At 42.5% G+C, this 14,044-nt stretch overlaps 1 protein-coding gene across 2 annotated transcripts in view; it reads right to left on the bottom strand.

Moving 5' to 3' along the window:
- Positions 1-342: 342 nt before the first annotated feature.
- HMX2 (H6 family homeobox 2) overlaps positions 343-14,044 on the bottom strand; it is a 28,951-nt gene continuing 15,249 nt past the window's right edge. Inside the window, exons 1-3 of one of the 2 annotated variants that reach the window (XM_039339537.1) lie at positions 7,804-8,613; positions 2,685-2,968; positions 343-1,429 (exon numbers count right to left, since the gene is read on the bottom strand). In XM_039339537.1, the coding sequence (XP_039195471.1) occupies positions 879-1,429; positions 2,685-2,968; positions 7,804-7,994 (1,026 nt within the window). In that variant the 5' untranslated portion in view covers positions 7,995-8,613 and the 3' untranslated portion in view covers positions 343-878. Of the gene's footprint in view, positions 1,430-2,684; positions 2,969-7,803; positions 8,614-14,044 lie in introns of those variants that run through there. The other variant, XM_039339618.1, reaches the window with a different exon arrangement.

Here is a 14,044-nt window from a genome sequence, read left to right as displayed (position 1 = left end):
TGAATTTCGAAATAACTAATATTTCACCTTTGTTTTGATCAATGCTCCGCCTACTATTGATTTCCAAGTAATGCTGCGGGACTTTTAGAACCCTACTCAAAGACTACTCAAAATTCCCCGATTGCCCTCCCTATCTTCTTCTCCCTCTGCCCCCCCCCAAAAAAGAGAGAAAAGTCCTTTATGCTCAGAGGAAACTTTTCCCCCTGAGCGTTAAAACTTTACACTTCCAGCCGAAGCTGCTGGAATCTCGGTAAACCGCTCAATTTCAAAATGCTTTGCCAGAGAAAGCCAAGCAGGAGACGTCACGAGCAATCTAACCCAAGTTAGCCAACGACGCTTTAAAATGTCTTTTATTTTCTTTAAAAATTATGTACAGGTCTGAAGTACGCCTCTCTTGCGCCCCCACTCCCTTTGTTTTGCTTCCCCCCCCTCGCGCAGATATAATTAATGCTGGGGGGGGGTTGAAGTGGAAGAACGGGAAGAACCTCGAGAACGGCCCACCGAGGCACGAAGACGACCCCCGTTTTGGTTTGAAAGAGGAGCCCCCCCCCAGCAGCAGCAACAGCTGGTTTAAGGTGCGTCTGGCACAGAAAACGAGACCCAGCAAGAGAAGGCGGAAGCCGTCTAATTCTTTCTCCAGCCTAGAAAACAACCGAAAGAAACCACCCCAAAGAGGATTCCCATAAATATTTTAAATATATATATATATATATGTATATATAATATAATATAAGAGCAATGAATACACATGGTGTATTTCTTAACAATGCAAAAAGCACAGTTCTCCTTTCCGATCGACAACAGACGGATGGGTGAAGAAAAGGGCGCAGCAGGCCGCGCGTCCTGGCTCGGGTGCAGGAAGGTCGTCTGAGTCCGTCTCAGTAATCGAGCTTATTGTAGAGGTTGTAAAGCGGCAAGGCAGACAGGTTGCTGCCGGGGTAGTACAAGGGGGCCGGGAAGGCGATGGACCTGGGCACGGGCACCCTCAGGAGGGAATTGTCTCTGAAAACCAGCGGCATCCCCACCAGAGTCTGGGCCGAGGCGTGGGCCATGTTGGCCGCCTCCAGTTCCGCCGAGAGCTGCCGCTTCCATTTGTTCCGCCGGTTCTGAAACCAGGTTTTCACTTGGGTCTCTGTCAGTTGCAAGCTGGAGGCCAGGCAGGCCCGCTCGGAGCTGCTCAGGTAGCGCTTCATGTCGAAGGTCGACTCCAGCTGGTACACCTGGCTCCGCGAGAAGACCGTGCGCGTCTTCTTCTTGGCCGAACCGGCCTGCCGGTCCGCCCCGTCCCTTGGCCGGTCCGCCGAGCAGGCGGGCGAATTGGGAGCGAACGGCTTCTCTTTCTCTTCCTTAAAATCCGGCTGGGACGGAGAGAGGAAAGGCGGCGTCCGACGGTCGGAACCGAGCGCCGCGCCGGTCCCTTTGGAATTGCCTTGAGTAAAGGGAAGAGAGGAAGAATGGAGGTAAAATGGAGCAGAAGGTGGCTATTTCGATTTGTCCTGGGCGGGGGAGAAAGGAAATCCATCATAGCCCAGCCCAAATAATCTACTTTGGGAGTAAAGCGCTGGGCCCTTACAAATATTGTGGTATTCTATCCATCCATCCATCCATCCATCCATCCATCCATCCATCCATCCATCCATCTATCTATCTATCTATCTATCTATCTATCTATCTATCATCTATCTATCATCTATCCACCCACCCACCCACCTACCTACCTATCTACCTATCCAGCCACCGCAGAGGAGGGGGAATGAACGCATTGGTCTCCCCTCTCCATCTCTTCGTGGTTGTGTACAGATCCTATTTGTAGCTCTTCCGTGAAGCTGATCTGAATCAAATGCAGCCCTAAGCCTCTCAGTTGCCGCATCCTGTTTACATTCGTTTCTAACTTTCTAGACCGCGCAAGCCTTCTCCCCGGGCGTGATTTCTCGGCAGGAAGTCCCACCGCGTTGCTGGGGTTTGCTCCCCGCTGCGTCTGCGTTGCGCTGGGCTGTGGTCAGTGATTACCCACCTTCCGTGCTGCAGAGCTCGGAGAAGCGAACAAAAGGAATCGAGTGCAATTTAGTCAGACTCTCCTTTTCCCAAGGAATCACGGGGGCCGGTTGTGTTGATTTTTAAAAACTGCACCCCTTAAATATTTATACATCTATAAGGGAGCGAAGAGCCTACGAATGAGCTCCGAATATATAAGGCTCTTCGCTCCCTTATTTTAGGAGATGGCAGAAGATCCAAACGTATAGATCAGAAAAGATGGGGGCGGCAAGATTACATACAGTATATATATACATATTTTTAAAAATCGCTCTTCCTAAATCGTTCTTTGAAAGAGGGAGGAGACACCAAAGTCAATTATTGAAATAATCACGACGAAGGCATTGTCTCCACAGAGAGAGATGACCCAAAACTGCATTCTCCCTTCCACCCCAGATCTCTTAATTTAATCCCACCGCCTTCTCTGAAGAGTAAACAGATTAGAAAACCAGATTTGTGGAGAACTGTACACCCAAAGTTTAAAAAAAAAGGAAAAAAAAGAACCACAACAGGCTGAGCTTTTGTATTACACCCCCCCCCCGCCTTGATAAATAAGATACACCTAGAGATCATCCTTCCTAATTAGGAAGTGATGGGTGCTTCTCTGTCCCCCCCCCGCCCCTCCTCCGCCACCCCGGGCCAATACTTACTGAGACACGTGAAACTGAGGGGCTGATGTTTGTGACACGTTTCTTCAGGGGCCTGCGAGTCGGAGCAGAAGCAAGCGGGATGTTTCCAGCCCTCGTCCGGCTCTTCTTCTTCGGAAGAGACCGACAGGCTCCTCTTCCTGCTCGGCCAGGCGGAGGCGGTCTGCTTGGAGCTGGGCTCTCTGCCTCCCTCTGAGGTGCCGCTGCCTAAGATCGACTGGATGGTAAAACTGGAGACCGGAGCTGCCGCAGGACAACCCTTGCCGGCATCTTCTTTGTTGCTCATCCTGGGCTCATAAGAAAGAGGAGAAGGGCACCGCTCGCGTTAGGGGCGCGCTGGGGAGCCGGGCTCACGTCTGGGCGCAGGGAGCTGCCGGAGGGGCCGATCTGCCTGCCCTGGCTTTGGGGAGACCGGTTCGGGGGTCTTTTTGGCGTGCCTCGGCAGGCTTTCCTTGAGCTTGCCAAGTCTGAATGCATGCTCCTTTCTCTCTCAGATCTCTATTGATCTACGGACGGCGAGGTGGCGGGGCTTCATTTGCATGGAGGTTACCTCCGCCTTGGCCAATCACGAGCCGCCAAGCGGCCCCGGAAAGTTTCAAAATTCTAGATCATAGACAGACAGCTGACTGCAGAACACCGATCTCACCTTCTCATTTAAACCAGCCCAATAGAAGCGATGCGGAGCGTTTTCTCTCTCTCTCTCTCTCTCTCTCTCTCTCTCTCTCTCTCTCTCTCTCTCTCTCTCTCTCTCCCTCCTCTCTCTCCCCCTCCCTCCCTCTCTCTCCCCCCCCTCCCTCTCTCTCTCTCTCTCTCTCCCCCTCTCTCTCTCTCTTCCCCCCTCCCTCTCTCTCTCTCTCCCTCCCTCCCTCTCTCTCTCTCTCTCTCTCCCTCCCTCCCTCCCTCTCTCTCTCTCTCTCTCTCTCTCTTTCTCTCTCTCTCGCACATGGAGCATGTGTCGGTAAAAAAGAACTCCTTTGACGGGTCCCCTTCTTTTCCAGCGCCTGCACCCATTTAGGATAGAATCTAAGTGAATCTACGTGGCCTGAATGCGATGGTTTAAAAGATGGGAACGAGACTTTGGAACGATCAGTTTGCTTCGCAGCGCGGGGATTTTGGTTCCCGTAAACGAGAACCAGGGTTTATTTGGTCCCATCTATCAGGTGTTTTCTAGAGCTCAGAGGTTGCTCTCTGAAGCACACTTGCTCACGAATAAGCCCTCGCCAGGGAAGCTTACTTCCAGATAAATGTAGCATACGGATGATTCAAGAAACTATTCAGGGACGTCTTGCATTTCATCACAGAGATAATTTTAAAAAAAAAATACTTTCATTTTGATCAGAGAAATGTTCTCACACTTCGCGCCTCTTGTTTAATTACTCTGAATTCATTTCCAGACTAGAATAGAATTGCAACAGAATTGCAAGAATTTAAACAAAGGAAGAGAGAAGAGAAGAGAAGAGAAGAGCTTATAATACGAGTGTTTTAACCAAGATAGCATTGTAGCAATAAAATGTTTCCCCCACGACTCCTAAAAGGTCAGTTGAAAACTGACGGGGTGGGGGCTGGAGCGCGACGATTTCAGCGGCGAATGAAAGTCAACGTTTGAACCTCGCTGTTAAACCCTCAAGCGCAGGGGATCGTCACTCATCTCCGTCCCTCGGGAGCCAAGGGAGGGACGGGGGAGCCAGGCAAAGACACTGCTTTTCCACGGATGGGAGATTGCAGGCGATTGCAGGCGCATTCAAGTTGACTGGCGCCAAGATGCCTAGGCAAGGAGCACGCATCGGGGAGCGGGGGCGGTGGGGAGGGGGGGGGGCTTAGCTGGCAACCCAAACTGAGAAATTATCTTCTCTTCTCCAACTCTGACAGATCCAGTTCTAACCTTCCCCGTGGGACGTAATCTTTCCCGATGGGTTCAGGATGACGATAATTATCAGGACCATCTAAGAATAAGCAATTATATGGCCTTTCTACTCAAACTGACACACCTTCTTTCCGAGGCTTGTAATACAATCGCTCCGCTTCCTCCTCCGGATTTGTACGTCTTTGATCGCGGTCAAATTGGGAGGGAGGGAAAGAGGGAGGGAAGGAGATAGAAAGGAGCAATCTTGATTTCTGAAACTTTTCAGCAACTTTTCGCTAGAGAGTAAGGGAGGAGTAGCAGAAGATGCCTACCTGGGTAAACAGACGTAGTGATGAAGAAGCATTATGAGACTGGTACCTGATAGCATAATAAATCAATGGTACCAGATGTGCTTGTTGACCTATATAACATTGGAGATTTTATACACAAACACACACACACACACACACACACACATGGAATAAGTATCTGATTAACATGACTTGGCGAAATACAACTTCAGCAGAACCATGTGATCAGCAATAAAAGAATAACAACGTTGGAAGAGACCTTGGTGGTCTTCTAGCCCAACCCCTTGCACAAGCAGGGGACTCTATACCATTCCAGATAAGCGGCTGTTCAATCTTCTTAAAAGCCTCAGTGATTGAGCCTCCACAACCCTGGTTAAGTGTTCTCACTGTTAGGAAGTTGCTCCTTAGTTCTAGATTGCTTCTCTCCTGAATTAGTTTCCATCCATTGTTTCTTGTCTTGCCTTCTGCTTTGGAAAATAGGTTGACCCTCCTCTTCTTTGTGGCAGCCCCTCAAATATTGGAACACTGCTATCATGTCACCCTTAGCCCTCCTTTTCACTACACTAGTCAAACCCAACTCCCGCAAATGTTCTTCGTATGTTTTTCCTCCAGCCCCCTAACCATCTTTCTTGCTCCCTTTTGCCCTCTTTCCAGAGTTTCTACATTTTTTTAAATAATGTGATAACCAAAACTGGATGCAGTATTCTAAATGGGGCCTTACCAAGGCTTTATGAAGTGGTACTAATACTTTATGTGATCTTGATTCTATCCCTCTGTTAATGCAATTTAGGATTGCATTCAAAAGCAACAAAAGGGTCATTATGTTTTCCCATAACATTTGCAGAGCAAAGGGGTGGTTGATTTCTAACAGCAGTCAGAGACATATCCAAATCATTTCCCCCTAATTCTAATTCTTTGGATAGTGTGGATCAGTTTTCCCCAACTGGTATGACAGATCTTATCAGCCATGGTGGTGGGAGCTTCAGTCCAACAAATTTAGATGGATTGCTGACTAAGAAGCCTGAGATTTGCCCTGAAAAGTAAAACCCAAGGAAAAGGCAGCCTTTGCCAAAAAAAAAAAAAAAAAAAGTTTCAATCTGTTCCTAACCCCCCAAAAGCCCAAATCTAATTCTTTTATTCCTAGTTTCAGATGATCGGCCAAGCAGTTCTCAAGGAACCATTCCATTCTATTCCACCTCCGAACATTTTCTTGTGAACACTTTTCTTTCTACTAATTCAACAACTCATGGCTATTGAGCATGCTCAGTATTATTAGACTGCTTATTTCCATTACCAAAGGCTATAGTCAAGGATGGATAGAAAATAAAGATGCTTGACTTTGATTTTATACGCCTGGAAATAAAAGCTGGTTGATGCCTAATTCTTGTTTCTTCACGGAAATAAAAGCTGGTTGATGCCTAATTCTTGTTTCTTCACGGTCTCCTTGTGGGTGTGGGAATCGTTGCTTGAAAGTGCTGTTGGAGAACTTTCCAGTACAAAAATGAAGCAAACTATACAGCTTTGACATTGAAATCGCCTTAGAAATTGCATCTTGTATCACAGAATGGTGCAATTTAAATTGTAAAGGCTAAAAGACTTGATTGTTTTAAGCTTCAGTCGGATACAGGTAATGTTAACCTCTTTGAGATTTATCCGCTGGAGTTCACAAATCTTGAATAGATCTGTAGATGCACCTATTCTTATACTGCCTGACAGAGAAGCCTAAAGGTAAATGACTTTTCTATGGTACCTATTCTAGACTGCAGCATGAATCAAAACAATAAAACATAAGGTTCCAGCCAGTTGTGAATTCCCATATATATATATATATATATATATATATATATATATATATATATATATGGAATCCTTGGTAGAACTGGGGAATATTGGTTAGTTGGATAGCTTAAAAAATCTGCAAGTAAACAAGTCACATTATCAAGTGCTAAAAGGAAGTGGGATGTGTTCTCTGTTTGTACAGAGAGCAAACCTGAAAACAAACTCTGTTTATAAACAGAGAGTGCATCCCATTCCTTTCTAGTACTGAAAATGTTACCTGGCTGCAAGCAAACAACCAATGCAGAGAGCACCAAGGACTTCGTAATGCAGTTCCATTGGATTCCAGCCCTTTTGTAGATCCCTAGATTTAGCCCAATTCTTTTGAAGATCTCTAGATTTGAAAAAAGCTATTTGATGGTCTGGAGTGAGGACAGGACTAGAATTCCCCTGCAGTCAGACACAATATGTTAAAGGCTGATGGGCAATGTGTCCCCTTACAATCTTCAAAAGGGTTATAAAAAGTACTGCTTATTCTGATGGTAATGACTCATGCAGAGCTCAAAAGTAGCTTAGATCCCATAATAAAGTAGGATGATACCTAAATGCTCCTATTACTAGGTTATCAAGTGCAACTCTCAACTAAAGCATTTGCTTTCAGTATTGGGAGTACCCCACATCTCTTGAGGTAGAATGGATCTATGGCTTAGGCCTTAGGGCATCCTTCCTCTCTCAATTCCAAGGATGTGTTTTCCCCTTCTGCAATTTTTAAACCAGTTCCAAACCATTACAATCCAGACTTCAGTCCCTGAAGCTGTTGGAAGTTCCTGGGATCAGTTCTGAACTCTGAACCTGGGCTAAAGGCTCAGTGACTCTCTGGCAACTGCAGGATGCTTATTGTGCTCAGCCAGCCCATTTGCATGCAGTGCTGAGAGAAAAAGGATACGGAGGATCCTAGTCATTCCTGCCATTCTTTCTCTCACAGAAAGTGGCCTTGCAGCATCCCAGTGATTTCCAAGTGGAGCTGAGGCCCAGGACTTGCAGAATCTCTTGGTTACTGCATGGATTGCCAGGGATAACAGAATATTAGGGAGCCGTCAGTGAAGGAAAGAGGCTCAGTTCAAACTACAAAGTGGTTACAATAAAGAAGCAAAGAATGCCAGGCCAAAGGTACGGTTCTGCATTCATTTACCAGTAAGTGTATGTCCTCCATTCTAACTCAGCTCCATTCTCTTCATCCCAAATCACAGGGATGGAAGAAGCCTGGACAAGAAGGAAGGTGGGAGGGATGAGAGAAGGACTCCTGTTCTTCTTTCCTTTTGGTTCTCCCTGTTCCCACTTTTTTCTCAGCTGAGCTTTCTTAAGGGGCTGCTCAAAATACATAAGGAGAGATAAAAGCAAAATCCCAATCAATACAAACAAATGTCAAGATTCTTCCCCATGACATTTTCATTAACTCCCAGTCCCCTCCCCACGTTAGGGCTGGCATATTGAATCAAGTGCTTATCAAATAATTAGGGGGAGTGAGCTGCAGCCCTGGCAGAGGGCCTGGGCGATCATTCACTCCTTGGCTGTGCGGGAGCCTCATTAAGGGGCCTAATTGATTCAAGGGACTGTGGCCCAGCTCCTCCCCTCCTCGTGCGGGGCAGGTGCTGTCCTGTTTTACCACATTAACCTTTTCAGTGCTTTTCAACAGGCTCCAGACACATTACAAATGGTCAGCTTTAATCATGATGTCAGCTCATTAACCCGGAAAGACCTCGCATTGAAACATAATGTAAGGGATCGTCCTTCACTCCTCTCTGCAGGCTGGGCCTAGATTGCCTCCTAAGCCTGTGGAAGGGAGAGGCCTTTCCGCCTCATCGACCAACAAAGTTACTGCTTTTTTAGGTTCAGTCTCCTGCATTAAAGGAAATCATTTATCCTAGAACAGCCCTCACATTCCATATCCCTAACTTTGATGCATTTTAATAAGGGGGAGCAGAGCAATTCTTCCCTGACAATCTTAACCAGAAACCCAGCCTTTGGTGTGGACTTCAGGTGCCATGGTTGTGCCTCTTGTCCAACCTAATGTTCACTTTGCCTTTAAAAATAGTAGGGGGAATAAAAATATTTCCCTTTATCTCCTCTATGAAAGTATTATCTGAAGTTTGAGGAAAGTGTGGTCATTTCTCTGGAAGGCATTCATTGAAATGCAGAAGAACTGTCTCTAAGTAAACCTACTTACATTGTAGTAATGATTTCTTGTTGTCAGTTCAGCCTTAAGGGCAGAGAAAAATCTGGAAAGACAAAATATTGGCAATTCTTCATTTCAGTTTTTATTAGCTAGTGGGTCAAATGGCTATGTTTGCAATATATGTTTATTTAACTTAGACCCAATTAATTAAATTAACCTTACCACTGACCAAATCAGAAACTATTAGCCTGGATTCCCATGTAAGCTAAAATGTGGTTGGCTTGTGTGCTTTAATCCTAACCTTTGCATTCCAGAAATAAAGATCTGAATGAAACCAACTTTTTGTCTACTGTCTCGAATAGGAGGAGCCAGTTTAAATAGAATTGTGAAAAAGATGCGTTTTGTGCAAAAAGAAGATAGGGATAATTGATGCCATGTACGCTATAACTTCATCACATAAGGACAGAAATGATGCAATTCTTGTTATTTGTGTAATGATGGCATGACATACAGGATGTGACTGTGTTTTGCTCCTATGCCTGAGCAACCTCACTGCCCTAGAAATCAGACTGCATCCTCACTTACCAATAACTATGAAACAATCATAATCTTAGCATTATCTCTTTTCTGCTCTGTCCCAATGGCATTTCCCTCATTCTGAGCCCAAGTTGACTTCAGCTGTACCATTCAATATAATATGTCCCTCTTTATTCTAATACCATCCAACAGCTCAGCCGGTGTGTAGCAATTGCTACACGGTACCTTGGAGCAAAATCATGAGACTGACAGTGGCTATAGTGACATTACAGTGTCTCTGCAGCATCCTCAGCCATCACTGAAACAATAAAAAGCCTGCCCTCACTACTGTTATTTTGGCACAGTGATAGTGGGATAACTTTAGGAAATGTTATGAGTTATTGGTGAACAAATGACCAGTGACTGGGAAGAAAAGCATAAAGGCAGAGAAGGGATTGGCAATGGGCAGAGTCAATGTAAAGCCAGTATATTTTCCTGTGACTCAAGGATCTGTGTGTAGCAATATAGCTCTCTAAAAAACCACAGGCAATCCCAACAACTAGGGAATTACCCAAATGAAACTACCCATACTGACAGTAGGCCCACACATAATTATTAGCTATGGTCTGCGTAGCCACAGGTCTCTGAATAAAGGCCAATATGCCTAAGCAACATACTCAGCCATTTATATTTGAGGTTTTCATGATTTATACTCTATTTCATTCAGAAGAAGCAGGCAGACTGTAGCATGATGCAGTGGAACGTTGATCCTGGGTCTGGATGCCATGAAATATAACATTAAAGCAACCTTTCACACCTGCTGCCTTCTAAATACACTGGACTTCAGCTCATGTGGTCTCTTAAAGTCCATGACAGCTAGAATACATCTAGAAGGTACTCTAGATTATTTTCTGCTACTTACAATAAGATAAAAGGTCAAAGAAGAACTACATAATCTAACACCCATTCATCACGTTGCTCTAATTAGAAAATCCTTTCTAGTCATCTTATGACCATTGCCAGAAAGTTTCACAGAACAAACTGTTGATTACTATGATTGTTTTATCCAGAATTTACAGTTCTATAAAATAGAGTTACCGGATTTGAGACTGCAAAAAAACCAAAGGATTCAGATGACCACAAAAAAATACAAGGCAGATCTGGTAACCTTATGAAAACAGTAAAACCAGATTAAAAAGTATATTTTGTTACAACTCTAGAAATGCTTATAAGAGAAACAATGCAATTAAATACAGTTGGCTGCACTTTTAGTTAAACATAAATAGGATTCACCTGTTTGGCAATTTTATCACTATTCCTCTGTCTAAAATATATATTTCAGTCACCAATTTTATTTCTGATACCAATTCTTCCCCCATAAATCAGCCACTTTTTATAGCTTAAACTAATCCATTGCCATTTGAAATCTTTGTTGTATTTTTTTTTTCTTTTCAAGGAAGCACATTTGTGTGAGCAGATCAACCTTGAGTAGACATTAAGAAAGTTCCTGGGAAGGGCCTGTATCTTAAGGAAGACAGGATATACCCGCTACTAGCTATTCATCAACAAAACAACGTTCTCAACACATTCTTTCCAGCATCACATCCCTGACAACCATTTCAGCAGCTAGAAAGATCTGGACCAGCATCTTATGTTAACTTGGCAGGTAGTTATAACCAAAGCAGCAAGGGCTGAGTTTTATCAAAAAAGGCCTAATTAGGAAAGGCTTAGGAGATCCCAAAATAATTTACCGTAGGATAGAAATTTGCTCCTGGTACTTTGTTTGAAAGCTTAATTCATAGTTTTTTCATACTTACTTCGCCTCTGAAACTTAAGCTCAATCCTCACATTTCTTTGTCCTCTGTGGGTTAATAAAATCTGATATTGTCTCAGTTTTATCTGCCTATGAATTTTTGGGATACACATTTTTGTCCCATCCTAGTCTGTATCTTCTCCCTTGTTCTTAATATAACTTACTCCAGATTAAAAAGAGTTAAGGGGAACAGGTAAGCAGCCCAGTACTGCATGCATTTAAAAACAATCCTTTTTGAGTCAGAGTGTTGAGTGTTGAGTCAGAGTGTAAATCATCATTCCAGACCAAATGAATGGAACATTCAGAATGGTAATAGGATAAGGCTGTTTTCAGATGAAATGTTTATTATCTAATTCTTCTATTTAATTATAGAACTCAAAAACACGCCAGCACATTCCTGTTGTTTTTATTTATTTTTTAAAAATTATTGACTTCATAATTATAGGGAGTACCCTAGCTTGGAAAATTATTTTTGAACCTTTACAGTCAGGCTGGGTTGTCACTCTGTTGCAAATGCGTCCAAAGCCATTTCTTTACTAGTGATTTACAGTTTCACCCAACCATTACTGAGGTGATATAGCAGCAATGAAGACAGACTTCATACCGCCACAATAGTGAATGAGCCCTGCTATAAATCACTAGGAAAGAAAGTCCTTATATTACTGTTTATTTTCAATTTGACTTTATTTATAAATGTTAAATAGAATTAATCCCAGTAGAAATCATAGTTCATGCCACTGTGAAAATTACTATTTTATTCCTAATTTCTTCTTCCAGTCTTTAAGTAATTATCGGTTCATAAAAGACCAGCCTTATGCTATGAAAACTTTTGTAAAACCCAAATATATAATTTCTCTGAATCAAGGCCAGCCCTATTGATAGGCAGAATGGGAAGTCTCAAGAATTTTCAGGTTACAGGAAACAGCATTAAATGTTTAGGAGTTTGATTATAAAAATATGCTTGTCCATAGATATATTTTTATGTAAAATGACAAGTGTTTGTGAAATTTTCTGCATTAAGGACTAAAATAAGCTGGACAGCTACAAGTAAATGAACACTATCTTTGAAAGGGAGAACTATTTTTGCTTTGCCTTATAAATGTAAAATGTTTTGGACCATCTGGATACAACTATTATGGATACAACTATTTTTTTCTGCATTGTTAATTATTCTACATTTAATTCTGTTTTGTTTTTTTTCCTTTCTTGATCTGAAGTTACATTTCCACATCTGCATTTGTTCACTTTCCCAGACCCATTTCTAAAAAGTATTCTGTTGGCTATTGTTATTGCCTCTAATAAGGCAGCAATTGCATGAAGTTGTTTTTTCTGTGAATAGATTAATAATTTTATAGTTCAGCTCTTTCAGAATTTCAGGTTTGTGCTCCCATTCTCGGTTGCTTATTAATTATTAAGTAGACTATTAACCTCAGAATTTTATATCTTTCTATAATTGGACATTTTGGGTTACCATATCTGAAAGGGAAAGTGTGACTATCTATCCAAGACTTCGCAAGTAAAGACTAATGCGAGAATTTCAGTTTTCATTAATAACTTATTATTTCCATGTCTTACCTTCTCCCTGGATACAGTAGTTTCCAATTTCAAATGAATTCAGGGTCCAAAGTATTTCACATTCTAATGTATACAAAGAACTTTATTCATTTCAATACTTGTAGCAACTTGTTTCTCATTTTTCTTATCATTGGCTAATCTTAATTTCAACTAGCTAAAGTTTCTGCTTTTCATTTTTCTCTTTGGACAAAGAAAACCTACTTGTCTTCTATAGTTTCCTAGATGGTGCTCATTATAGATACTGGCACCCTCTTGAACTTGTTTTATCTTAGGGTATGATATTTTATCTGAGCTTCTGTTATTGTGAATTTAAATAATGTCAAACTTCCTGAAGGTATTTGACCTCTTGACCCTCCTTTCAATGAATCTTCTCATTTCCTCTTTCAAAATTAAATGAGATTATGTCGGACTTGGCAGGCAAATTCCTGTTAAAATATATAACTCACATACACGTTATGTAAAAATATTTCCATTGCTGTTTCTAAGTGGTATTTTAATGCTTGCTGAGTGCATCAAATCTTGCAAATCCCTAAAGATTAAAAGCAAAATTGCTACCTTTCTCGTAACTTGAATATTATTGTCTTTAGTTCATTGTCTTTAGACATTTATCCTTATGGCAACACCTGTTTGTTGCTTGTTTTTCCTTCCATCTTAAAGATAATGAGAGCATACAGCTAATTCTCAACTTATGGCTGGTCATTTTGCGACCATTCAAAGTTATGATGGATATGGAACAGGTGCTTTACAACCTGTAAAACACCCCAGGCTTTTGTAAATGATCAGACCATCACCACCCAAACCATGTGACTTGTTTGGTTAGCTTTAACACTAGTTGTGTGGTATTCTGGGGAGGGGGGAGGTTGTCAGTTTCTGGCAAAAAACACACAACCCCACCACCTATTTAAGGGAATGGATTCACTTAATGATGATGTCCTTCATTTAATGAGCACCACAAAAAAGGCTAGATCATTATTTCAGGTCCTGTGGGTGCCTCATAACCATAATTACTTATGACTTGATTTCTGGTCCCAATTATAGTAATAAATCAAGGACTACCCATATCGTCAGGTGGTCTTTGGGACTTCTAAATTTTTATTGCTTACCAATACTTGGAAGGACTGTTTTATTTCAATGAAGCTTTATGCAAAAAATCTCTTTGAAGCTTTTCATGGAGCAATGTCTTTCCTCCTCTAAAAGTGAAGCTACGTTGCCTCAAGCCTTTCATTGGATCATTGCATCAGGCAGAAGAAGATGCAGTGGATGTGCAATACATGAACAGAAGCCTAGTCCCACTACTAGAGCTGCTGGACATGACCTTAAGACAATCTGAAACACTCTACTCCGGTCTGTTCA

This window comes from Crotalus tigris, unplaced genomic scaffold, assembly GCF_016545835.1.
Source record: "Crotalus tigris isolate CLP2741 ecotype Arizona unplaced genomic scaffold, ASM1654583v1 scf7180000017536.10889498, whole genome shotgun sequence".
NCBI classification, from domain to species: Eukaryota; Metazoa; Chordata; class Lepidosauria; order Squamata; family Viperidae; genus Crotalus; species Crotalus tigris.
This window is presented reverse-complemented; position numbering and strand designations above follow the sequence as displayed.